Below are 25,092 nucleotides of genomic sequence, written 5' to 3' on the forward strand. Positions count from 1 at the left end.
GGCCCTCAGAATCAAATCCTCTGGTGGGCCCAATGTTCTTCAGTCTGACACTGTTCGGAGGGATCTGTGCATATGTATACATCTATTGCTGGATAGAACAATAGAGATCACTTTTTTTTTTTAACCCGACCTATCAATATTCCTCATCTGGATGGAACACTGTAGATTTGCTCATCCTAGTATTCTTTATTCTTGAACTTCAATGGAGGCCGCTAGCTTGTGCGAGAAGAATCAAGGATGGTCCGGAAATCACGGTACATCCACAAACCATAAAATGCGGTCGTGTGAAGCTAGCCCAACCATTTTTTTTCATAGCTTGGTGATCAATTGAGACAATTGATCGTTTTTTTTGAGGTTTTGGATTAGGTCTACATAAAAGTCAAAGCACGGATAAAAGGCTCCTTCTTGCCATTTTTATTTTTTAAATAGAACAAAACAAAACTGTACATAACCTGATTTTTTTTTTCTTCAAGCCCTTAAAATGACTCTCCCCAAGATATTAAACCTCATGAAGTTTAGTTATTTAAAAAAAAAAACACTGCTTGATTGTAATGTGAATTACAGATTGCTTTGAGTGACTAAAAAAGAAAAAAAAAAAATACTAAAAAAAAGGGGACCTAAAAATACAGACCAGAAGGGGAATAAAACACCTAAAAATATTTTAAAGAAAATATAGATAAAAAAAAAAAAAAAAAACTTAAAAAGGGAACACAGATTTAGCCTAGAGGAAAGAAAAACAACAAATAAAAAAAAACACCCAAGTGGACATATTTACACAGCAAGTTTGTTGCAGAAAGTTCAGCGACTTTCTTTTCATATGAATAAGGCTTGTACTTTCCACGAAAATAATCCTATTCAGATGAATGGGACTTTAGTAGGAGAAATTTCTGCAACATGAAATATTTTTTTTTTCTTTTATAATTTGTTTTTTATTTTTTTATACCCCCTAAGACACACACAAAAAAAAATAAAAAATTGGAAAAATAATAGGGCTCATGTTCTCAGGACTTTAGTCAAGACAAGATTACAAGTGACCAGTAGAATAATCCAAGTAAAACATTAAAACAGATGTGTAATAGTTACACTGACGGCCGACTTAATCATAAAATTCTATAAAATAAAAAACAAAAATCAGCCTTCAACCTCCAGATTCTTTACAGTTCAGCAATAGCGGGGCCTGAACACAGGCCGTACCGCAATGTCTATGATCTGGAAGATCAATGTTGCTTTAAAAGCCTTTGTAGATCCGAAGAACCAATACGTTACAACCATGGGCTGGATGGTTAATGGGGAAGGGTCTCCGTTTCCGCTGCAGTCACTATTCCTTTATTCTTCAGCTGGATCTATGTTCTCCCTTTGAAAGTGTTCATGCAAGTGTAAGATCCAGAAAACCTGTGGATTTCTTCAAGTGCTGACTGGGGAAGAATGCTGCAGAAAACACAAGATAAACAGTGTATCATGTCTGGGTCTGGAGGAGAAGAAAGGACGGGGAAACTGAAGCTACCTGTGGTTTCAGGTCTACAAAAGGGGAAGGAAATGCTACTGGTCTTACTGCTGACAGGAAGACGACAATACACCATGATGAAAGACGCCTTTGCAAGAACTTAAGAAAATGCAGTTGCGGGGATGAAAACAGGAAGAGGCATGGTAATAGAAGAAAGAGGATAAAGGATCCATCAAAAATTAGGTTAAAAGACATGAAAACTTGTTTTGTTTAATCATTTTTGCAATTTGAATTAAAAATGTTGAACCATCTATTGCTGGCTGCAGAATGAGTGAAATGAGAATCTGACAGTGAGCTCAATCTGATGGGAGAGTGGAACACTTTTAGTTTAGGTCTTCCATCTTCTCAGTCAAATTTATGAGAACAAAGTTCAACTCAACCTTTATGCAACAAGGTCCAGATCACCATACTCCGTTTTTTCCTACCTTATGGCCAGGGGGACATGGATCTAGGGTGAACAAATATTCATGTAGTTCGTCCCGCTTAGGTTAAAACTTGCAGCGTCATGTAGGACACCCCAATTTAATTTACTGGCAGATATATAAAATTGGAGTTTATGTTCTAAATAAAGCTACAAGAGTTAACCTGAATTGGCTGGGAGATGGATGAACTGCAATATCATCTGTCAATATTCTTGTGGAAGAGGAACTTAGAAGTTGGAAGATTCCATTAAGTACGAACTCACTGAAGGTTTCTTAGTGAACTCATTCCGCAGCTGGCAATCGACTTTATGGCATTCAAAGCAGCTGCTGCCCTCCAGTTAGTGCAGTGGCTCTTGACAGCGAAATTATGATGGTAAAACGGAGACATAACACATGACTGAGTAGTCCAGATTTTTTGCTTTTAAGCCCCAATTTACATGTGATGGAATTTGTAGACATTGCCTATTCTACTAAACCCTTGGAGATCCCATCATGATCTTCATACGAGATGAGTGGTCTCCTTACCTTTTTAAGATGACAAGAAGGTGCATGGTCCAGGGGAGCAGTAACAAGGCGTGATTCTTCTGCACAGCTTCCACCGTCCTCTTTGCTACAGTTTCTGGCTTTAAAGGAGGAAATAAATTGGGAAACCTGGAAATAAAAAACAAAAACAAAAGGGAGACTATTTAATTTCATATTACAAGACACATTAAGAACCTTCCTGGTGATGTCCTCTAGATCTTCTCGGCTATTCGACATGGGCATTTTTTTTTTGGGGGGGGGGGGGGGTGTTCAGCTGTCACACTTTCCATATTGACATTTATTGGGTGTCCACCCTGTGCCCCAAATCAAAGGAATGAACAGAGCTCATGCATTGGAGGCTGGTAAGTGCACACGGGGCACTGACTCATGAGGATTGTTTTAGATGAGGTCCCATCTAAGAAGTTGGGTCTTAAGTATCATTGTATCTCTTGTCAGGAACAGAATCAATACATCCTTGGTTCGGAATCTCCAAGAAAAGGCATTGATGATGTAGCAAGGTTACATTTGTAATTTAACCATTTATTTGTATTAAAGGTTATTACTCCACTACAGCTCAGCAATTCCTATAGGATGCTAAGAAGTGACCAATGGGCACACAGAAAAGTAAATTAACTCATCTCATTTGATCAATGTGTCAGCTGCTCCTAAAGCCAAGGAGAACACTTTAGTGGCTTCATCACTTCCATGGTGGCCACCGAACTAGATACAATATGTAATCTGCACAAACCTGACTCTCATGCCTTGAAACATCTCGGTGTTTGTATGAAAGGGTAATACTGTTGTGGCGTTGACTCCCGGGCAGTCTAGAAGTCCCAAGGTCAGGCTTTCCATAAAGGCAAAGGAGGAGGCTTTAGAAGTGCAGTAGTCAATGGCACCCGGGATTGCCGATAAGGCCAGAACAGAGTTTATACAGACAATGTGTCCATTCTGCAATTCCAACATACGTGGCAGAAAAGCCTTAGTAGTCTGCAACAAGACAAAACCATCAGTGTAAGAGCAGGTTATACACAATGGGCACAGATATTGCAGGCAACGTTTCAGATGGGTCAAAATTTGTGAACTGGTTATATTATAGGTACAAAACCCGGACGCGGCACTATTCTACAGAAACAGACAGACATAAATCAGTAGAGCCCCATGTTCATCCAAGGTGAATGGTTGGGATCATGGTGTTTTGGATACATGTCTTAATGTTGCTCAATTTCCGTTGGGTGCAAAACTGTGCAAGGATCTTGATGCAACTGCTGGAAAGTGAACTTTTTTTTTTTGGTGATGGATGTAAACCAATTTTTAAATTGGTGGAGCATTGAAAGAAATTTGTTCTCTTGATCTGCACACTTTACAGTGTTCCTCCTACTGCAGGAATAGACAAAGTTGCGTCCATTGTAAGCCATTTTTTTAAGGCTAAAGGTAACAAACTTGAACACAAGTATACACTGATCCTTCTTCCCACCCCTCCATCTTTTCCAGGCTTCAAACTCCTTTATATCTGAGTATTTACTGGCACAGGGATCTGACTATGAGAGTAATACTAAAAAAGCACTCCAATACTGAAATGGACAACCTTTATGGGGATAGGTGTAATAATTCGGTAAGGTTTGTAATAGAGATGATGGAAAAATAACTCACCCAAAACTGTCCTAATGTGTTTATGTGTTGGGACTTAAGAAGAGCATCGTCATCGCTGTCCATTAGGCTCTTCCCGTGAACCACTGCAGCATTATTTACTAAAATGGTGACATCGCCAACCTGAAAAAATATAAAAAAGGTGTACAAAATACATATCAATAGAATAGATCATTGTATGGGATAGACAGAGTTAAATACACTGGGAAGAGTATTATACAGTGGTCAAACTTGAAGCTCGTGGGCTCCAGTGCAAAATCTCCAATAGGGCCCCCAACCATCACAGATCTTTAATATATGGGTCTATGTAACCTTTTGTGAACCTTACTATAGTTATGCCCTTAGTGATCTATCAATAATGTAGATCAGTAGATAATATTCCATTCAGAGCCGCCCCTGTATGCACAGTGGCCATGGCTGCGACCTATATAGAAAAGGTCAAACCAAGTTAGAAACTGCCTCATTCTGGAGTGGTTTGATACTGCCCCCATAGCACGATCTGTAAAGACCACCTCTCTGTGCAGTTTCTCTCTCCATGTAAGACGGAAATCAGAAAGAACTGAAGCTGGACCCCTAGTAGCTGGATGGGCCACCTCCGTGGTAGATGCATTCTTGGGTCTTACTAAAAGTGAGCAGATTTGGCAAAATTCAAAATTTGCAAGGTATTTTCCAGGAAATTATTTTCCGAATTTAATGCCCCTTATTGAGGTCTCTGCAAACCACAGAGCATAATAAAAGTAATATGTTAAAAAAAATAAAAGAAATCCTTATACTGACCAGCTTTTCAACGCATCTTCACATTGCTGCCACTCGTGTCAAATTTCCCAGGCCTCTCACGTTGGGTCCTGAAGTTTTGGATGGTTCTGAGCAAGCGCACGCCAAAGGCCATGGTGTCAAATGTGCACCATGACCTCATGAGTGTATGCACAAATCGCTCCCAGGCCTAATCAAACCCGGAAGCCAAAGTCCACCATGAGAGCCCCAGGAAAGTCAACGTGAGACTGGAGAGGTGGTGGTGAGGAGCAGATGGGCCCGAGAGATGAATATAAAGAAAAAAATCCTTAACATTTTGATGGCCTTTTAAAAAGGTGTAGAGAAATGACTTCTGATACTTTGCTGAATCAGCGCGAAAGTGAATTACAAAAAAAAAAAAATTTGGCAAATGCAAATTTGTGAAATTTGAGTAGAATTAAATTCTGCTAAATTTATTTGTTCATCTCTAGGTCTTACCTTTTCCCTGACTGCTTTTGCTTGCTGGTAGACTTCTTCTCTGTTGCCAACATCGCAAATGAAATAATGGCATTCAGTCCCCATCTGCTTAATTTCTTCAGCAGTTTCCTTGAGGCATTTTTCAGTTCTTCCCCATAAAATTATCTGCAAAGATAAAAAAAATAAATAAAAATAAAACAATGTATATATCCAGAATTGTATCACAATCAAGTCCAGAGACTTCACTAAAATGAAGGACTGTATCTCAGATTCCCTTCAGTAGTGCTTTTAAAAGATGCCGTTCTTGGGTGTTTATGGCTTTGGGACATGCAGTTTTTTCCTATACTATACTATAGATATAGAGTAACTATGGAGAATTCCATGATTCCACCAACTATTTTTCTAGAAATAACTGCAATGCCAACTTTTTCACAATTTGAAGGAAACCCTCAAAAATAAGCTGATCACAGCTGACAGCTCAGGGTCCTAGTAGCAAGATAACCAGTGGTGCGAGGGAGGGAATCTGGATCTTTCCAATAGCAGACATTATTATTAATAAGCACATTCACCTTGGCCAAAAGGGAAGTAGTTATCAGAAGAGGAAGGCTATTCATGTTATTCTCATAGCCCTCTCTTCATCACTCAGATATTTCATACTTGAATGAAAATGTATCATCTCCTTATAAGGTGGTCTTGAAACTGTAAGTCAATAGTTGCTCGGATTTTGCAATATTTGGGGAAGCCGCAATTTGGAGACCACTGGTCTACGAGAAGGGTGGTCAGATCAATGTGTGGATTGTTCCAGGACAGCAGGATGCAAGAAGTGATGGAAGTTAGTGGCCCCATAAAGTAATGGCCAAATTGCTCCATGTTGAGTTGGACTTTGCTTTTGTCTAGGATCAAAGTGCACCATGATCAAAGTCTGTTTACTGTGACTATGTAAATTTCTGATGATATCCTTCAGACATGTGGGTATATTACTGCCTTATTGTGGCCATAAAAACAAGGGATGGATAGAAGGGATGGCCTGAGTAGACAATGTATTGCATGCAGGTTCTACAGAGAATGCTTAGTAATTGGAATAGTAAAACAATGCACAAAGCAGATACAGAAGATCCACCGATAAAGAATAAACAATATCCAATAAACCTTATTATCACCCCATTACACCTATACTCTTCTATCTGTAATCTCTAGTCAAATTCAGCAAAAATTCTGCTTGCTTCCAGAAAACACAGTGCCACAGGTTGGGTGAAGAGTTGCCAGTCTCATTCTTTTCGATACCAAGATACAACCCACGGACAGGCTGATAGAAAGCCGCCATGCTTTTCTAATCCTGTATAACCCCTCTTTAAAATGGGCACCTTACCTACAATTTGGAGCTAGAAGGCCAATAAAGTTCACATGCCCTTCACTTCTCATAAAATGACCGAAAAATAAATCCACGTGTCTAAACACTCAATCAGCACAAATTGCCCCCTCCGCCTTCCCGAATCTGATCATATCCGCCTCATTCATGCAATACATGAAGGTCACCATGTCTTCATTATAACTACCAGATGTTTTCTAACATATAGGGCAAAAGTTCACGGTCTGTATTGCTCCAGGATTAAAAAGGAACAAAGACTTTTTTCGGTTTACACCACCGCGGTGGATGACCTCATGAAAATTAACAATACGCCGGTCACCTACAGAACAGGCTCGTTAGGTAATAAAGATTTCATTACAGTTGACAGGAAATGTGATTTTACTGGAAATACATTAAAAAATAAAAAAAAAAGTTTTGCACACTTTGGAAAAGTTCATGAACAGATATTTTCCCCTCTCCTGGACAGGTTCCAGACACTATTCTCTTTGATTACCTCCCTACTGAACGAGACACACTCTTCTTTCAAATAATTACGGACCAGAAAATTGTGTAGGGCAGCAGCCCGGTGAGGCGGCAAATCCCTGTAGAGCCTTGACTGCCCTGAAAAAGTATTCTGTCTTGATGTTACCTCTCACTGACCCCAGGGGGCCGACAGCCTTCAAGGCAGGTGGAATGTGCAAGTATTATTCCAAAAAGGACAATGTAAGCCACCAGATAATCGGACCTGAGTAAATGGAAACGATCCTACTGGCCACCTGAAACTATCCCCCCCATCCTAAGGTCCCCTCCCCACCACATCTTTTAAGAAGCACAAATTACGCTGGACAATACTGATGCTTTATAGGATTACTGATTTGGGAACATTTTATATAACGGTGAATAGTGAAAACCCCATTTTATCGTAACATCTTGTACATGGGGTCATCAGAGAAGGCATTTATGAAGAATTATATGTAGTCGAATTGAATTTCTCCGGGTAGACCTATTGGGAGAGGAGGAGTCACACAGTCAGAAAAACAGGATGAATTAGGACAATTTTGGAAATGTACAATAATACTGGTAAGGGAGAAAAAAAACAAAACAATCTTATAGATGAAGGATGATTCCATCTCAAGATCTGTCACAAGGTTTTTCACTGCTAAAATTAGTGAGAGTCAAAGGCAGAGGGGATGCAGAGGTACTAATTGTATTAGGGGTACTGGTATCTGTGAGACCCAAAGGCCCTTCTGCCAAAAAAAGACCAATATTAGTCAACGGGTGTCCAGAACATGCAAAAGAACAAAGGAGATTCACAATAGTCAAATGGTGATACCACCAGTATCCGGACATATTGGTGGATGGAAGGGTTATCCATCAAGAATTTTGCCACTTTTTTTTTTACGTATAAAAGTTTCTTTAAACTTGTGCAAACATTGTACAATCTAGCCATGTTAGCTTCACAAATAGATTTTACCTCCTAGTAAGCAGCTCAGCGGACACCCATGTTTTGTCTGGTCTACAAGTCATCTCCTGCTTCCGTCTGAGTGTCAAGTACAGGAAGCTTGTTAAAGTAGGAAACTATTTTATCTTATCCGGTCTATCCAGTCTACAGTTTTAGGAAAATAAGAGTTCGGAATGGAAAACCGTAATTTAGCACGGAGAGAGGGGTCTGTAATGTGCTAAACTTTGATACTGAGCAGACCACAGACGTCCTTATTGCTCCATGCAGAGGTCGAATATTGGGGAATTACAGATCATAGAACATAATATATCCATTGGCTAAAAATGTGTATGTCTGTCTTAACATTCAGATAGCTGTCGATGCTTTGTCCGACCATTCAACCAACAGCTATCTCAGCCGACCCTTCCATACACAAGAGCGTTTACTCGGCTGAGCGCCAGTGTTCTCTACGAGAAAACTGTCAAGACATCTCTGCCGGCAGCTGTTCTCCAAGAGAACAAAGCGATCAGCAATCCGAAATTGGACATGCACCATCCATATCGGTCGACAACTCAGTTGGTCTGTGCCCCCCCATATACGGCCTAGAACTTTAGCATTGACTAGCCATTTTTAAAAAAGGACCCATATACATTAGATGAACCCGTCAAACGTTATTCTCTTTCCGCAAGTCCAGCAGGAGTCGGAAGAGATGTCTGTGGCCAGCTTTATCCTCAGCCATCAATGTGCGAAAGTTTGGGAAGGACTTTTTTGCTGTTCAAGCTTTTTTTTTTTTTTATATATCAAAGATTTAACACTCATTTACAGTAAAGGACAAAAAGTGTTCCACAAGAACAATAAAACAACGTTATAGGCGGCCTTTAGTCTCCTGTAATGCAAAGTGTAACTTTTAGATAGATAAATGCATTTCCATCATGGTTATGTGAATAGACCAATAAAGGGTTCAGTAAACTTTTCACAAAGAGGCAAATGCAAAGGTTTAATGCTAACGACCGCTAATCTGCTAACACTTTACAATTAGTTTTAAACTAAAAACAAATCACTCTCGGCCATTGTTATCCAAATCCAGTATTGTGGAGGGGACAAGGCCGCCTCTGACCAATCCTGAATATGCACAACTGTAGATTAGGCCTCACATTCCCATTCTTTTGTAGAATTATTAAAACAAGGCAGGGCTGGGTAGGTTGTTTGCAAAAAAAGGTCAAGTAGGAGTCAATTTTTGCAATCCTATTAACACCGGGTTAGGGTCATTGAAAGTGCAGCCTCCCTACAGCAGCACAGGTCTTAAAAACTTATCCTGCAAAACTGAAGCACATGGAGAGGTAAAGCTGCATCCACCAGTTGTCTGATGGGGCTAGTCCCGCATTGGGAAACTCAGGTTTAATATTGCATTTTCACCTCTAGGGGAGTAGATTTATTATTCACAGAAATTGCAATACTAAAAAAAAAATATGGAACAATGTTAGAAACTAGGAGGATCAAATAAAAAAATTATTGCAGAGGAAGGTGTAGTCATAATTCCTGACAGCACAATCTTGACGCGTCCAATTCATTTATTTATTTTACTTCTATACCGTAGGCACCATTATATTCTGCAGTGTACTACAGTTGCAATCATCACTGTCCCCATAGGGAAATAAGATTGTTAACCCCCATCAGTATGTCTTTGGAGAATGGGATGAAAAAGGAGAACATGGAGGAAACCCTCGTAAACACGGGGAGAACATACAAACTCCTTGTAGATGGTTTCCATCTTGGGACCCAATGCTGCACAATGGTAGACATCATTTTTAGAATATGCCCATTACCAGGGGCGTAACGATCAAGGTTGCGACCGGGCCTGTGCAGGAGAAGACGCCATCACCTATTTCACCTGGATATGAGTCCTCATACACATTCAGATACAGTGTATTGTGGCGCATGGGACACACGATGGAGGTCATTATACAATGACTGGGCGGCAGCATTGTTACTGGAAGGCACCCAGGATGGAGGACAATATTAAATATAGAACCTAGGACATTATTATATTATGGGGGCATGTCTTTATGGGATCTAGAATGCTACAAGCCCATATTCTGACATTTGGGGGTCCAGATCCAAATTTTGCATCAGGTCCTCTAGTTACGCCACAGCCCATTACCCAAATGTCTAGTGCATTATTTCTTATGCCAATCTTCAGTCCATTGTTTTTCCTTTTACAGAATCCTGAAGAAGACAAACGATATCTGCAATATTTGTGGGGGGTGAGGGTTCCAGATGGGCTTTGTTAGTGCTCGTTTACTGTAAATCCATATAAAAACTGCAGTCAAATAATATACAATAAAAGAAAATGAGAAATGGAAGACGTCAGTACAAAATTGCCAATTATGAGGCTGGGCGAGTCGGGCTGGTGCCAACCATTGACTGTAGGAGATCTGGTGTCGCTGTCTTGTCTATGCACTGTCTGGCAGAGCTGGAACAGGCATAGTCATTGCGAAGTACTGGAGCCCATCATTGCTGCACTTCCTCCGAGAGTGGTAAACAAGTGTAGTGATGTCATTAAGAGTTGGCTGACCCGCCGATGAACCCTGGGCTGTAAATGAGAAGGTGCCAACTCTCTCTCCTGCTATACGCACACTCACGAAGGGCTAAAGTGTCACTAACCAAACCACAAGAGTTTCACAAAAAAAAAAAAAATGTGAGGACAATGGAGACTAAGCCTTTGATGCTCCTGCACTTTTATAGTCTCATCATTTCATCTGTCTTGCGCACATGGGTATTTGACACAGGATGTTTTTTGGGAAGTCATAAAAACTAGTGGGAACGACACACTGAGTTCCTGAAAAGTGGCCGCTGGGTGTTAGGAAGGAAAGGATGCAAATAAAGAAGATACATGAAGTCAGCCAAGCTGTGGGCTGGAAAAGAGAAAAAAAAGTTACTAGGGACAGCTGATCAACCTTCCCATCCCCCCCCCCCCCCCCCAAACATTGTAAAATTAATACTGGAAGCTCTAGGAATGGTCCATATAGGCGAAGGATAGGTCCTTAGGTTGCATCTTCTCTTTCCCCTGTGACCTATCCATGCCATTTCAGAATTCCAAAAGGGATCATGTAACGTGTACAATTAGGTTTCTCAGGAGCCAAAAATAAGTTGTTAAATAGTCATTCACTTTTAAGTAGCCAAAATAGATAACCAAGGGAAGTCAACGCTTCCCACCACTTACTTAGACCTCATCTTCATAGGTGAAACTCTTTCAGTTACCCAAGTTGCCATGAAAATGGCATCTAAAATTTCAATAACTAAGAAATTAGGTCCTAAATTTTAGACTATATTAAGAAGGGATGATAGAACTACAAATATATCATACACATTTATTGTAGATCATCAGAGAAGGTGAACAAACATATATATAACAGAAGCAAAATATTGTGTTTTTTTCTGGAAAACGAAGAAATCCAAGTTTAGAAACCAAGACGGCTACTTCTTAAAATTACATACTACATGTAAAAATGGAGAACACATTCATAAAAAGAGGTCGTCTAAATCCCTTTATCACCAGAATATAAAATGTAATCTGTGATTAATAAACCCAGGCACTAAATAATTAGACCCAGCCATGAGCTGTTCCTTTCATCTTTCTCTTGGGAAATCAAGATTGCCTCTAATTTGAGAGGGCTTCGTTTAGACTCTAGAGAACTGGAATAATCATTCCTGGAATCGCTCTACAGAATTCGATTACACAAATGATAGAATGAGCACTGTACAAATTGTGGCCTACAGCTAGAAGCTTTCAACATCTCTTCATACCAACAGCTCCAAAAGCAAAAGAAGCTTATTGTGTATTATTTTAACATCGAAGGACTTAGCTCAAAGATCACATTATGGAGGCTTTTCATATCTTCTGTTATGTCATTTAGCAATATTACACTGTTTGGGTTCTGCTAACCTTCTGAGGTCATAGGCAACGGGCTAGTACTGATCTATTTCCCAGATGTCCTTGGAGGCAAATTGGAGTTTCTGTACCTTAAAATTGCCAGTTGGCATGGTAGAACAGTGAATGTAATGGCAGAAACTCCTTAAGCTTGGACTCTTGGCGATGCCAGCAACAAAAATTGTAGTCAAGGATGTACAAGATCCCTTCAGTTATAAGATTAAGAAAAACAAAAAAGCGCTTAACGCAAGTTACTCAACAATTTAGTAAGTCATATGCCAATGAATAAGGGTTAAAGTCCAACGTGACCTAAACTTAGCATTCATACATTGTTGTATGCACTAAACAGATTTTGGATTCTGTATTATCTGATGGCTTATTGGCCACATTCCAGGCTTCATCCAATCATGGTCATTTTAATAGGGAGTAAACATTGAAGATGCCGCTCATCTTCAGAGGCATAATGAAGGAAATCCAATCCTGCCCAATCTAGGTTCCACTCAGGCAGTAGCTGTTGGGTGAAGGTCTGGAAATGCAACTAAAATGGAATGGTCCATGGCTAGTTACACATTGCATTCATGTGCTTAAGGCCCCCATTCGCATTAAACAAAATTTGGCCTAATCCGCAGATATTGGTACGATCAGTCAACAGCCTAATGCACATTGGGGCTCCCCAACAGATGATTTTGGTGGAGAGTGGGATCCAGCATGGCAGATTTCAATCACCCGATCCCCTTGTTTTCCAGAAGACAAGCTGCAGACAAAATCCGGAGTCCAGCAGTGGTGATTTTATAGAAAACACAGGCATGTTTGGCTGAGCCGAACTTTGTCTACTAGGACTTGGGAAAGACCGGGAGGGGGTGGTGGGGTGTTGAACGGTCATCTTCTATTGTGTGTGGTGATTTTAGGCTCAATTCACCTAAACTGGAATCATAGACAACAATTTACATTTCATGGCTGTATGTTGTATGGTCTGGTCAGTTTACACAATACCCTTCCCAAATGGTCAATGGTTCAATACTCCAAGGAGGTTATAACACATGGAGACAGGGGATCTGTATAAAAGACAGATGAGACAACATCAAAGCTTGTTAGAGTTCAAGGCCTCTTTTATAAAACAGTCAGTCAACTCTTCAAATAAGATAAGAGTAATCTTTGGGTCTCACTGGCCTAACAAAATCCTCGAAGCTTTTGAAGTCCTTTGAACCGAGAGCGCCTGGGTGATTACTTCACCTTTTAAAAGTTAAGGCACAAAAACTGGCCACATGTGCACATAGTAAAACCAACGGGATGACAAATTCCAGGTATACATTGTGTTACTTAATGTATCATCCAATATATTTTGACTTTTTACTTGAGAAAACCCACCTAGAAACAATAGAAGTCAGTGGGGTTAATTTTACTGTAAACTGAAGGCTAAAGTCTTCCAGAAACCAATCTGAGGAGTTCATATCCAATAACAATGACCCATTTACAAAAAGTCTAAGGCAAAACTGCGGGGTGTATTGCCGAGAGGCCATTACTATGGATTCTTGATTACCTATTCCAGCCTTTCTTTGCTGTACTGAAAGCAAGTCACCCACCCACTGACGTTTGTACAATGGAAGCAAAACTCCTGTGTTCTTACAGGCCAAACAGAAAGAAATTAGCATCTGAAAAGGTGTAGGCTTCAAAATAAAAATAGAATGAAACGCTTTTCAAAACTAGTTTTTAAAAAAATTAAGGGGTGAAACTCCCACCTCAGCAGGGTCCCCATATATTCTGGTTTTCCCAAATTGCAAAACAGCCCTCAAACCTATGTAAGAGCTGCATCGGCCTAGCTCATAACTAAAATGAGACCGATGAAAGGCCCAACAGCCATTACAAGATAAACATGCATGTTCAGCTCAACGGTGCATGCAGGTTTACATCAATGGTGAGAGGGGAATGGGCTGCTGCAAACTCTCTGGCAGTAGCTTATTTCCCGCCAACTTGTCTTAATGGAGAAATGCTAGAACCCTCCCCCAAATCCATCCACATTAAGTCATTTAATTTCAGAAATTGACGAGTTTAGCCAACTTTTCTTAGGCTAACCTAGAAGGAGTTGGCCAAGATTTTAAAGACATGGCTACCTTCTTTCAGAAACCACATCACCAGTCCGTATGTGCTGAGCTGCAACTCAGCACTAATCACTTGAATGGAGATAAGCTGCAATACCAGATATAATGCATGGGTAGGCTTGTCACTGTTTTGGAAGACGACAGCCATTTTTTATTTTATTTTTTTTAAACTTGTACAACCAGTTACAAAAAAAAATAGCTGAAAGTATAAAAAAAAATGTGACTTTAGCAATACAAGTCCTATAAAAGAATGCTCCTCTCTTTGGTCCGTCTACTTAGACGCACACCCAGTTACATAAACAAAAATAAAGAGCAGAGTGTATAACTTTTTTTTTTGTGACTTTGTAGTGCAAAAAGTTGCAAATCCTTTAGAAAGTTTGGTCTTAAAATGCGCAAATTTTAAAGACTCTGCCAGAAACCTTTTTCCAGGTAGGAATAGGAGTGAGATACACCCCCCAAAAATTTGGCAAAAATTTATCTAAAACATTTTCATAAGCATAAGGAAAATGTAAAAAAAAAAATAGTGTATATATCTATATATCTTAAAAGACTTTTTTTCTAAAAAAAAGTGGTGCACAATTTACAGAGAAGATGCAAATGCTAAAACCACAAAAATAAAAAAAGATACAAGTTACTCCAGAAAAGTGGAGAAACAATCTTGATGTTACGGGGGTCTCGGTGTAGAAGGCCAATCAAAGGTTATAATTGAAGCAAAATACTAATTAAAATAGCAAATTACGGAACATAATCTGACTTCAAGCTAAAAGAAAACCAAGGTCACAAATCCACGTAGATGTAAGCCAGCGCTGTCCGGCACAGTTCGCTCGTTCTTATCTCACCCACTGGCATTTAGAAAGCCATTTCATGACTAATATCCATAATGGTATTTTTATAGACAAATTGCCTAGCTTCAGCACTTGATAATTCAAACTCAATGTACTGTGAAAAAAAATCAATAGGATCCATAAATCACTGGAGAGCTGGAAGCTTCTGTCCTGGGCAGAATGAATTGCAGTCTACTGGATCATAGTCAAAAGTGAACGTCTTAAATCTTTCACAGAAATGAATATTCTTCTCCTGTAGACGGTAGAGGGTGGTGGTGGGGGAAACGCATCCCATCCTCGTTATCTTAAATTGAGGACAATTATTTGCAATTCTCCGACCATTTGCCGTATAATAGGAGCAACAAGGACAAGAAAGGAAGTTAGGAAAATGTGCAACAACTTCAAGGCCTCAAGGGGAACGTTCATGAAACGTTACGTCAGTAACAATTATCGATGACCAGAGGAAGAAAATAGTGTTGGAGGAAGCGAAGGGTAGAAACTGTAAACCAGGGGGTGTTTGCGTTTGTCAAATACCATACACTAATGATATGCGGTCCTAAAAAAAAGGCAAAAAAAATGTTAGATGTGGAGAACTACAGGGTCTGGAACTCTACCGATTTCCAAGAAACTCAATTCTCAGGTCATGGCTCCTCCACCTTTGTTGACCTAGGGGGTTTTCTTTTCTGCCAAAACCGGAATTGGATCCAAGAACGAAGAGAGGTTTACAGCGTATTTTTTGGTTTTTAAAAGTGAATTTGAAAAAAAGTTTATAAGGCATCTTGCAACTGTGTCATAGCGCTATGTAAATTCTGAGTTCTAAGTCGCTAGAATATCTACACATGCCGGCAAATGAATACCGGGGCTGACAAATCAGTGGGGTCTTATTTTATTTAGTGCTAATTTTCTTCTAGGGGACAATATCTCAATAATGTGGTGCTGTATCAAGACATATAACAATTTTCATAGGGGTAAACAGAAAACCATACAAAACAGACAGGCGCCAATAACATATGTTGGGGAAATGACTCCTATTTTGGAAGACTCCCCACTCTAAATCCCCGCATACACATTACACTTATGTTAGCAGCTCCCGCCGATATCGACATGTTCGGCCAACACTATTGTGTATGGGGGCACCGCTAACTTATCGTTGGGGGGAGAGAAGGTCTTCATTGGGCAGGCCTGATCTTGGACTGCCGAACACTTTGTTCTCCCAGAAATAAGCTGTCAACAGTTGTCAGTCGGCGACTTTCTCATCGAGAACACAAGAGCGCTTGGCAGAGCAAATGCTCCTGTGCATGGGAGAGACGGACGAGATGGCGGTTGGCGACATGATCGTTCAGTTTAATGTGTATGGAGGGGGTTAAATTCTGTCTAATGATACAATTCCGATGGAAATAACTGTGGTTGGGAGTCAAACTCAATTAAAAATTTCTTCTTGACAATCCTTTCGTTTCTTAGGGAAGTCTCCATTCATATTAACAGTTGGGTTCTGCTAGTTGCCCTTGATCACAGACTGGTTTCTCTACACTTTCTAGAGAACACTTTCATTGACAAGACTCTAAACTAGAGATAGGCCAACATCAACTGGCTGCATAATGTGGTCAACACTTTTTAGTTTTAACACTTGTGCGTTTTGTAGACGACATAATAGAATTAAAGATTTCTAGGTTTTCATACTGGAGCAAGAAGAGTACTCTTTTATAATGGTGGAAGAGGATTAACTATATCTTCAATATATCTTTGGTAGCTTCTGAAGTCTACCTCCAGATAAGAGTTCGGACACATCTCTCACCAAAAGTTTCAAAAGAGGAGGGTGGGAAACTGATCCACAGGTGCTGGCACATAGTCACTGTCATGGAGAATGACCTCCTGGTATCTTGGTTGCGTCTCTTACCCTCGGTTTTAAACTTTTGTGGGTGGATATTTTCAACCACGGGAGATGAGCAAATATTGGCATATCAATGACATATATATATATATATATATATATATATATATATATATATATATATATATATATATATATATATATATATATATATATATATATATATATATATATATATATATATATATATCATAAACCATGTTCAAATTAAGGTAAGGGTCTCACTACCGTTGGATTCTCTCAAAGAGAATTTGTTTGATTATGCCAACGACATGGTGATCAGAGTTTGGTCCAACGGTCAGCATAGTATTATCTGATTTTCTCGGATGAGAGAATCATAGCAAAGGTATGGAGAACAAGATTCTCCATCTTCTCCATTGTGTCAGCGGGTGGAAATCAGACTGCAATCAGATGTCAAGCGAGTGCAGTCCAATGTTTTTCATGCACCCATAGATTAGAATGGGTGAGTGGGAAGCAATAGGCGACATTTTACTGTAGGTCTATAGAATGGAATTAAAAGACTTCTGTCAGACATTTACATTGGGAAATCCTTCTAATACACAGTAGGTCTCAAGTGGAAAATTCAAAACACAATGTGAACAGAGAAAATGCAAGGGGTCTTTACAACGTCTGAAATTGGTAAAATTGCACAATGCTTGTTTTTGCAATTTACCCCTTATTACAATTCCTCTCAATTCTCAAGAACGGAATAATTTTTATTTGTACTGTGTACTGCTCCTTGCCTAGGTCACCGGCCACCTCTGCAGTAGCAGGTTTCATAAGAAAGTAGTGCAGCACATACAAGCTGTACAGCAAAGAGCTTGTAAGTGCAGCACTGAAGCTAGCTATATCTCTGGATCAGTCAGCTTCATTGCAAAGGCAAAGCGACCTCTGCTCCCAGAAAGAGCAGAGCTGAGGTGTAGCCATGCTGTCAATCATGAGGAACACACCAGCAAGCTGGAAGTCAAAAGAGCAGTGTGCTCCTGAAGATGGAAGAAGAGATTAACCCTTTTAGGAGGTGACAAAACACTGTCCAGCAGAATCAGGAGGGCACAAATTCTCAGGGACTAATAGACCCATCAGTATATTTTTGGAGTGTGAGAAACCAGAGTAAAAGGAATCAAACACTGCACAAAAATCACAACTCCATGTAGATTTTGACTTTGTTGGATTCACACCCAAGATGTCAATGCAATAAGTCAACAAGGCTTAACCACCGAGTCAACTTGTTGGTTTAATCGGAATGTCAAGTGTCGTAGACTTTTAGCATTTTTCTTTATAATCCCAGTTTAAGGAGGACTTTATTCTTTAGTTCATACAAAATCCTTCAACGTGGGGGCAGGCGCCATGTGTTCACCAGCTTAAAATAACTTTGTGGCTGTGAAGACAGACTGTTCACAACTCACTGAGAAAAGTACATTTACGAGGATGACAGGTTAGCTTTCACACGTTCCGTTCCCCAAACCCTCATAGAGGCGCAGTTAGAAATGACACTCGGTACCGGAGACAAGAGAGCGACGTGCCACGGCTACAGAACACTTTAAGCCTTATGCTACAATTCATTTAGCAAGGGAAGAAAATCTCAATGGTTTCACAAGAACCAAGTTTCAAATAATTGCCTCCACATGCGGTTGACTTGAACAATGTCCCTTTATGCCAGTGTGAAGTTCCTGGGAGTGCAGTTCTCTACATGTCAAATGAGAGGCTTGCTGGTCCATAAAACATGTTTCAGTCACTCTTCTGTAAGACAGAGGGGGAATGTCACTAGATTAACAACTTAACAGTCCTTTATTTACAGCATTGTTTGGCATCTTTTGGCCATCAGTTTGGGTTATAGATCATCCAGTTGACCTGGGAAATTTTTTTTTCTCTTCTTGGGTAGTGTTCCCTTGGCCCACAAAGAAGAAAATGAGAAGTTCAACTTCTTTTGTTGAGGGGCCAGTTCAGTGGTTCCAAAAAAGAAGCCAGTCGTCTGCATTACCAGCATTGTGTATTGGTGAACCCCAACTCTCTTCCCCCAGATCTTCTTTCTGGCCTCTTTCAGCATCGAGAGAGAACACAAGACCAGAAATACAGTTATTTACCGAGACCTGGAAGTAATGACCGTTTACGTGGACAGAGTTGGACCAAATAAGCATCTCCAAGTCCCAAAGGGTTGGTGCCCCATGAATCGAGAACAGCAGTTTATCTTCCATGATAAGGCAATTTTACTTAGTCTAGATCACTGTTCCCCCAACACCAGTCCTCAAGAGCCAAAAACAGATCATGTTTTCAGGACTTCCTTAGTATTGCCCAGGTGATAATTCCATCTCCTTTGCAATACTAAGGAAATCCTGAAAACATGTAAAAATGAAAGTCCTGCCCATGTTCCCACTTGAAGACACGTGTATTGTTATAAAGCATTTGAATGTGTGAGGTGTATAGTGACATTATTTATAATAACACAAGTAGTCTGCTCAGCAGCAGAAAGTTAATAGGGACCATTATGGTTAATAGTTGGGATTAGCCCAGAGTGGGAGGGGATAAAGTGAAGTGAACAACACAGTTTCCTGTCAGGAAGTCAAATAGGGCCCACTGTGCAACAGAAGCAGACCTAACATCTGACTAGTCAGCAGATGCGGCGTGGTACAACTGCTGACTTTCTGAAGGGCCCTCCAGATGAGTTTGATGCCGGCTCCCGGGGATTTCGGCTCTGCTCTATTCTGCCAACTACGTCAAGTGTAACGTGGTGTTGGGCGATAGCCTTGGGTGAGGTAGTCACGTTCCACGCCCCGGCATGCTACATAAATATGTGGGTCCTGCCTGGGTGTTTGGGCTTTATCTACGTGGACTTTGGCTGATCAGGACCATATGGTGTAAAGTTCAATGAGGGAGGCCAGCCAACAAAATCTTTTACTGAACATCAACTTGGTATGAACTATGTACAATTGATAGCGGGTGCATAACGCCAAATGTTTCCTTTACAACATGGAGCATCTTCACACACGGTCTCTCTAGCTCTTCCAGGCTTACTTTTTTCTGCCCCCCTCTCCCAAGTTCCTCTGCCTTCCCCACAACCCAGCACAGTACAGTACGTGAGAGTCCAGTCCTCAACCCGCAGTTACACGTCCACCCTTCCCTTAGGGGAGCTAGTTTGCCACTATGGCGGTTACTTAACTTGTTTGCTTGCTGACGCCTTGGAACTACCGCTCGGGGCACTGTCTCACGCTCCCTGTTCAGTCCTGGCCCATTACATCTGTCTGGTGATCTTTTGGCCATACTGCTAGGCGTCCTGTCCCAGTACCCATCTCCAGTCCACTACTCTGTCCTGTCACTTTTCCCTTTCTTTACTCCTGCTTCTTTTCTACGCTGGACCTCATCTAACTTCCGGACAGGAAACTGTCTGTCCCTTCACTTCAGCCTCTCCCACTCTGGGCTAGTCCCAACTATTAACCCTAACGGTCCCTATCAGTTCCCTGCTGCTGAGCAGTAAACCACTCTAATAACATAAGTCACTATACACATCACATTCAAATGCATTATAACAATACATGTGTCTTCAAGGGGGAACATGGGCAGGACTTCCATCTTCTTGCACATGATCTGTTAATGGCTCTCTGAGGACTGGAGTTGGGGGAACTGCTCTAGACACTTATATGGATGAGTCTTAAAACACTTATATAGACCATGGAAAACCTACAATTAGGCAATTGTTATTCATGCAATCACATAATATACAAGCATAGAAAGTATCAGAAATGCTCCACGTACAAGTAGAAATGATGATTTAGGAAATTCACAGGGGTATGGCAGGGGGCTCCAGTAGGGTATATAAGAGAATTGATAGGGAAGAAGTTTCTTGTGGTACATTATAACATATTAAAGAATACTATGTGCTGCAAACTAAGCAAATCTTTACATAAATTACCAAACAAAATCCTGACATCACCTACAACCAGAAGGTCTCAACTAGAGAGAGTGCCAAGAGCTGGACTCCTGCCAGTCCTCCGAGCGCTCACATTGTAGTTACATTAGAAGCCATTCACAAGTAGCTTCTGAAGCTCATAAACCAGACATGATATAAACACAGCGCACCGACCACTCGAGTCACCGCTCACGATGTCCAGGAGAAGAATGACAACCATATGGCACGCACTCAACATGTGCCGGTTACTACTCTTAACAGGTTGTAAAAGGTGAACACTCTTTCCTCTTTATTAACAATCCGCTAAAAGAATAAGCAAACTAGCATCCTTCACTTTATGCGTTTCAGGTCATACTCGATCTACAAGTGCCTGTATGACCAGAAACGCGTGTGTGAAAAACTCCAGTTTGCACATTTTTAATAAAAAGAGGAAAAAAGTTTTAAATCTGCTCCAAAAAACGCTTTGGGTCCCAAGAGTCCGTGCACCCCCAGTGGGAGTCCTACATGTCATCTGGACCTTGGAGTTCCACATTAGAAAGAGAAGCTCTATTTCTTTACATATCAAAAAGTTGTATAAAAATATCAGCTTGTTGGGAGTTGTAGTTTTTCTCCTGGGAAGCATCTAGAGTATTGGCTACTAACGTTTGGCCCAACTACAACATGGTGTCACCACCCATGAGGTCAGGGCTCCCTAGGAGTTTTGGTCTCCTAAAGGTCACAAAGTGTAATAAGGCATTAGGGTCCTCGCCAAGCTATGGATCATCAATGTGTGCAAAACAACAACTCCCAGCATGCAGCTATGTCCTTGATTGAGGTTATGATCAAGTGAAGACTATTTTGTAACGTTGTCAGCTTTTCAAGATACCAGAATGCAGTAATATGCAGTGTGTATACAGTGCCAACATTCACCATGGCACAATACCATGCAGTCCAAAGGAGCACGTGCTGGACTCAACAGCTGTAAGGTCCATGAGTGAAGTCTGATCAGTGTCAAAGAAAGGACATTTAAAGGGGTAGTCCAAAATTAGAAAAGGCATGGCGTCTTTCCTAGGAGCCTATGGTATTGCAGACCAGCAGTTAAACTCAACTAGGCTGAGCTGCAATACTGTACTCACCCTGTAGACAAGTGTCCAATTTTGGACAAACCCTCTTTAGAAAAGGTCTAAGACTTTTAAGGCCAGGCATTAAAGTTTCATTAATGTTCTACTTACAGTTGATCTTCATTTTCAGACCCTTTAAAGGCTAGGAGTATTTATTACTCGTTTATGATGTTCAGCTATCATTCACACCCTACAAAATGTTCCCCTGACATATAAAAGATATCCTATTTTGTATACCCATCATGCATGGCATCTAGAATACATGCCCTATCTGTTTGCTGGGCACAGAGTAATGCCCTGTACCAGGAGGTCTTCCCTACAGGAAAACCACAATGAATGAATGAATGAATGAATGAATGAATGAATGAATGAATGATGGAAGGAGGCAACAGAGTGTTGTGTCTTTTTAAATAGCGGGTTCTCCCTTCTGCCAAGATGTCAGGTTCCGCCCAGATCTATTTCTGGAGCGGATCATGAGGTTGAACCACCTGACTGCAACAAACCAGAGGTTTACTCAGGAGGTAGAAACCTAACATTTGTGTCTAGAGATCACACCATGTCCTCAGTGTGGACCTTGTCCCCAGTCCCTTTTGCAACAACCTGCAAACCAAACACATCCAGAAGGTCTGGACTTAACCTGACTCAGTGCCAAGCTGTAATGTGCCCTGCGGACGCTGCAATTTGGGGCATTTCCAAATGACCTCAGCCGGCAGCCACCTCTCCTGCCCAAACCTTGACGCCACTTAAGACAGGCAAGGAAGGTGCAAGTGATCTCAGACCGTCTTGGCTCCTCTTCAACTATCAAAGTATACACACAAAACACTCAAGAACAAAATAACCCATAAGTTGCCAGACAGGTCTGCTCAGTCTGGTACCTGGCTTGGGGGGGGGGGAGGGGGGGTGGCAATAGTCAACAATCAAGGGATCAGAAAGTCTACAAAGAAGCAAGTCAAGTGCTGCTAGGAGGCAAATGACACCAGGGGTAAAGTCAGCCGTAGCTGACCAATGCAGGGTTAGAGATAAAAAGAAAAAATATTTTAAAGAATAAATATTATTAAATATATATAATGTGTCATTATATATTTTATTATAAAATATATTCATATTTCTTTCATTATATGTTTAATGAAAAATATGTATTTAATAAAAAAAAATAAAAAAATAATAATATTATTATATATATATATATATATATATATATATATATATATATATATATATATATATATATATATATATATATATATATATATATACATACACATCCACTTTTTGGTCACTAGTCAACAGCCCTTTTAACCCACACAGTATCGCAGAGCATAGTGCCCTTGGTAGTGCCAGGCTTCTCCATAATGTACCAGGATTATATCTACTTAGCTCGCACCTATACTCTGCTGGGTATTAGCTATGGGCAGATTATGCCAGAACTAATTAAATACCCATGCCAGTGTGGCCATGCCTTCTATGTAGAGACCACTTTATATCCAATGCCAGGCATGCCCCGGTGTCATATACTGATATGACACATGCCTAAATAATGCCAGTCTGGGAATGTGTTACTGTCTGCCCTAGTAGCAGGCTGTGACAATGCCAGTCTGGGAAAGCATTAATATACTAGTCTGGGTTAATATTCAGATCATGCCAATTTTGCATTCACCACATATGCCAGCCTGGGTGCTGTACAGCCATGCCAGCCTCCCTAATAATGCCATTCTGTGGGGGTTACTGAGGCTGCTCTACCATTAGAGGGGTAACCTTGCCAGGCTTCCCTATGCCAGCATGGGCATGCAAGAATTGGCATAACATTGATTACAAGTGGGCACAGCCTAGATTGTGGTATGAGGGCACCACTTACCTTCTTGGACCCTTGCTTGGCGAACTCCTTGGCTAAGTGCCTGCCGATGCCCCTGCCCCCGCCGGTGATGAGCACAGTGTCCCCTCGCAGATCTCTGGGCCGGGTGGGCACTACCAGGCAGACTGCTGCTCTGATCACACAGAAGACCATCTGCACCGGCAGCAGCAGCAGCTTGCCCAGACACCTCCACTCCATGCTGATGCCTCCTCCGTGCCAGTCCTGTGCAAACTTTACCATCCACTTGTGTGAGTCGCCCCCAGTGCCACATCCAGCGCGGTGCCAGCAGCGGTGCCTACAGAGCAGTGGCAGCCGGCGGGCAGCTCATCCTGCAGTCAGTGCCCCGTGTGATGCCCTGTGCTGGCCGGGCACGGCCGCGGGTCACTGTCCTCGCTGCTCGCTCACACGGGGCTGCTGGAGCAGGCGGCTTTTATACCCCATTAAGCCTGATTGACGGATAAAGTGTCGGGGATGTCTCACTACTGTTGTAGAGCGGCTGTTGCCTGTAGTTGGTCCCCTCCCCCATGAGCACAACACAGGAGACACACACTCCTTCCTCCCCGCTCTCCACCCTCCCTCAGGGCTGTCTGCATGAGACGACTTGCTGGGACTCAGACCTGTGTGCTGTGAGGTGCAGCTGTAGCAGAGCATTGCCCCCCGAAGAAAGAGCAGAGACCACCTGGAGCATCACCTGTGCACCAGCTGCATAGGCTGTCACTGCTCTCTAGTGATGCCCCTATAACCATGTCTAGCTATACCCCCAAAAACTTGGCTAGAGATAACCTAATAACTATGTCTTCTTATGCATCATCACAATGTCTAGTTTAACCCCATAACCATGTCTAATGATGACCCCATAAACTTGGCTAGAGATGACCACCTTAACCATATCCAGTGATGCCCCCATAACCTTGTTTATTTATGACCCCATAACCACGTCTACAGATGCCCCCATAACCCATGTCTTCTTATAACCATATTTTGTTATGCCCCCTTAACCATGTCTAGTTATGACCCCATAACCCATGTCTTCTTATGCATCATAGCCATATTTTCTTATGCCCCCATAACCCATGTCTAGTTATGCCCCCATAACCCATGTCTAGTTATGCCCCCATAACCCATGTCTAGTTATGCCCCCATAACCCATGTCTAGTTATGCCCCCATAACCATCTCTAGTTATGCCCCCATAACCATCTCTAGTTATGCCCCCATAACCCATGTCTAGTTATGCCCACATAACCATGTCTAGTTATGCCCCCATAACCCATGTCTAGTTATGCCCCAATAACCATCTCTAGTTATGCCCCCATAACCCATGTCTAGTTATGCCCACATAACCATGTCTAGTTATGCCCCCATAACCCATGTCTAGTTATGCCCACCTAACCCATGTC

At 41.3% G+C, this 25,092-nt stretch overlaps 1 protein-coding gene across 1 annotated transcript; it reads right to left on the reverse strand.

The window, feature by feature from the left end:
• Positions 1–399: 399 nt before the first annotated feature.
• Positions 400–24,240, reverse strand: DHRS3 (dehydrogenase/reductase 3). Its single transcript, XM_073656746.1, has 6 exons — positions 23,698–24,240; positions 5,326–5,469; positions 4,099–4,218; positions 3,197–3,435; positions 2,452–2,577; positions 400–1,428 (listed from the first exon to the last, which is right to left on the reverse strand). The coding sequence occupies exons 1-6, from the start codon at positions 23,932–23,934 to the stop codon at positions 1,344–1,346; spliced, it is 951 nt and encodes a 316-aa protein (XP_073512847.1). The 5' UTR covers positions 23,935–24,240; the 3' UTR covers positions 400–1,343.
• Positions 24,241–25,092: the final 852 nt, after the last annotated feature.

Source organism: Phyllobates terribilis, unplaced genomic scaffold (genome assembly GCF_046119375.1).
Source record: "Phyllobates terribilis strain yellow unplaced genomic scaffold, ASM4611937v1 Scaffold_12__6_contigs__length_324123572, whole genome shotgun sequence".
Taxonomy (NCBI): Eukaryota; Metazoa; Chordata; class Amphibia; order Anura; family Dendrobatidae; genus Phyllobates; species Phyllobates terribilis.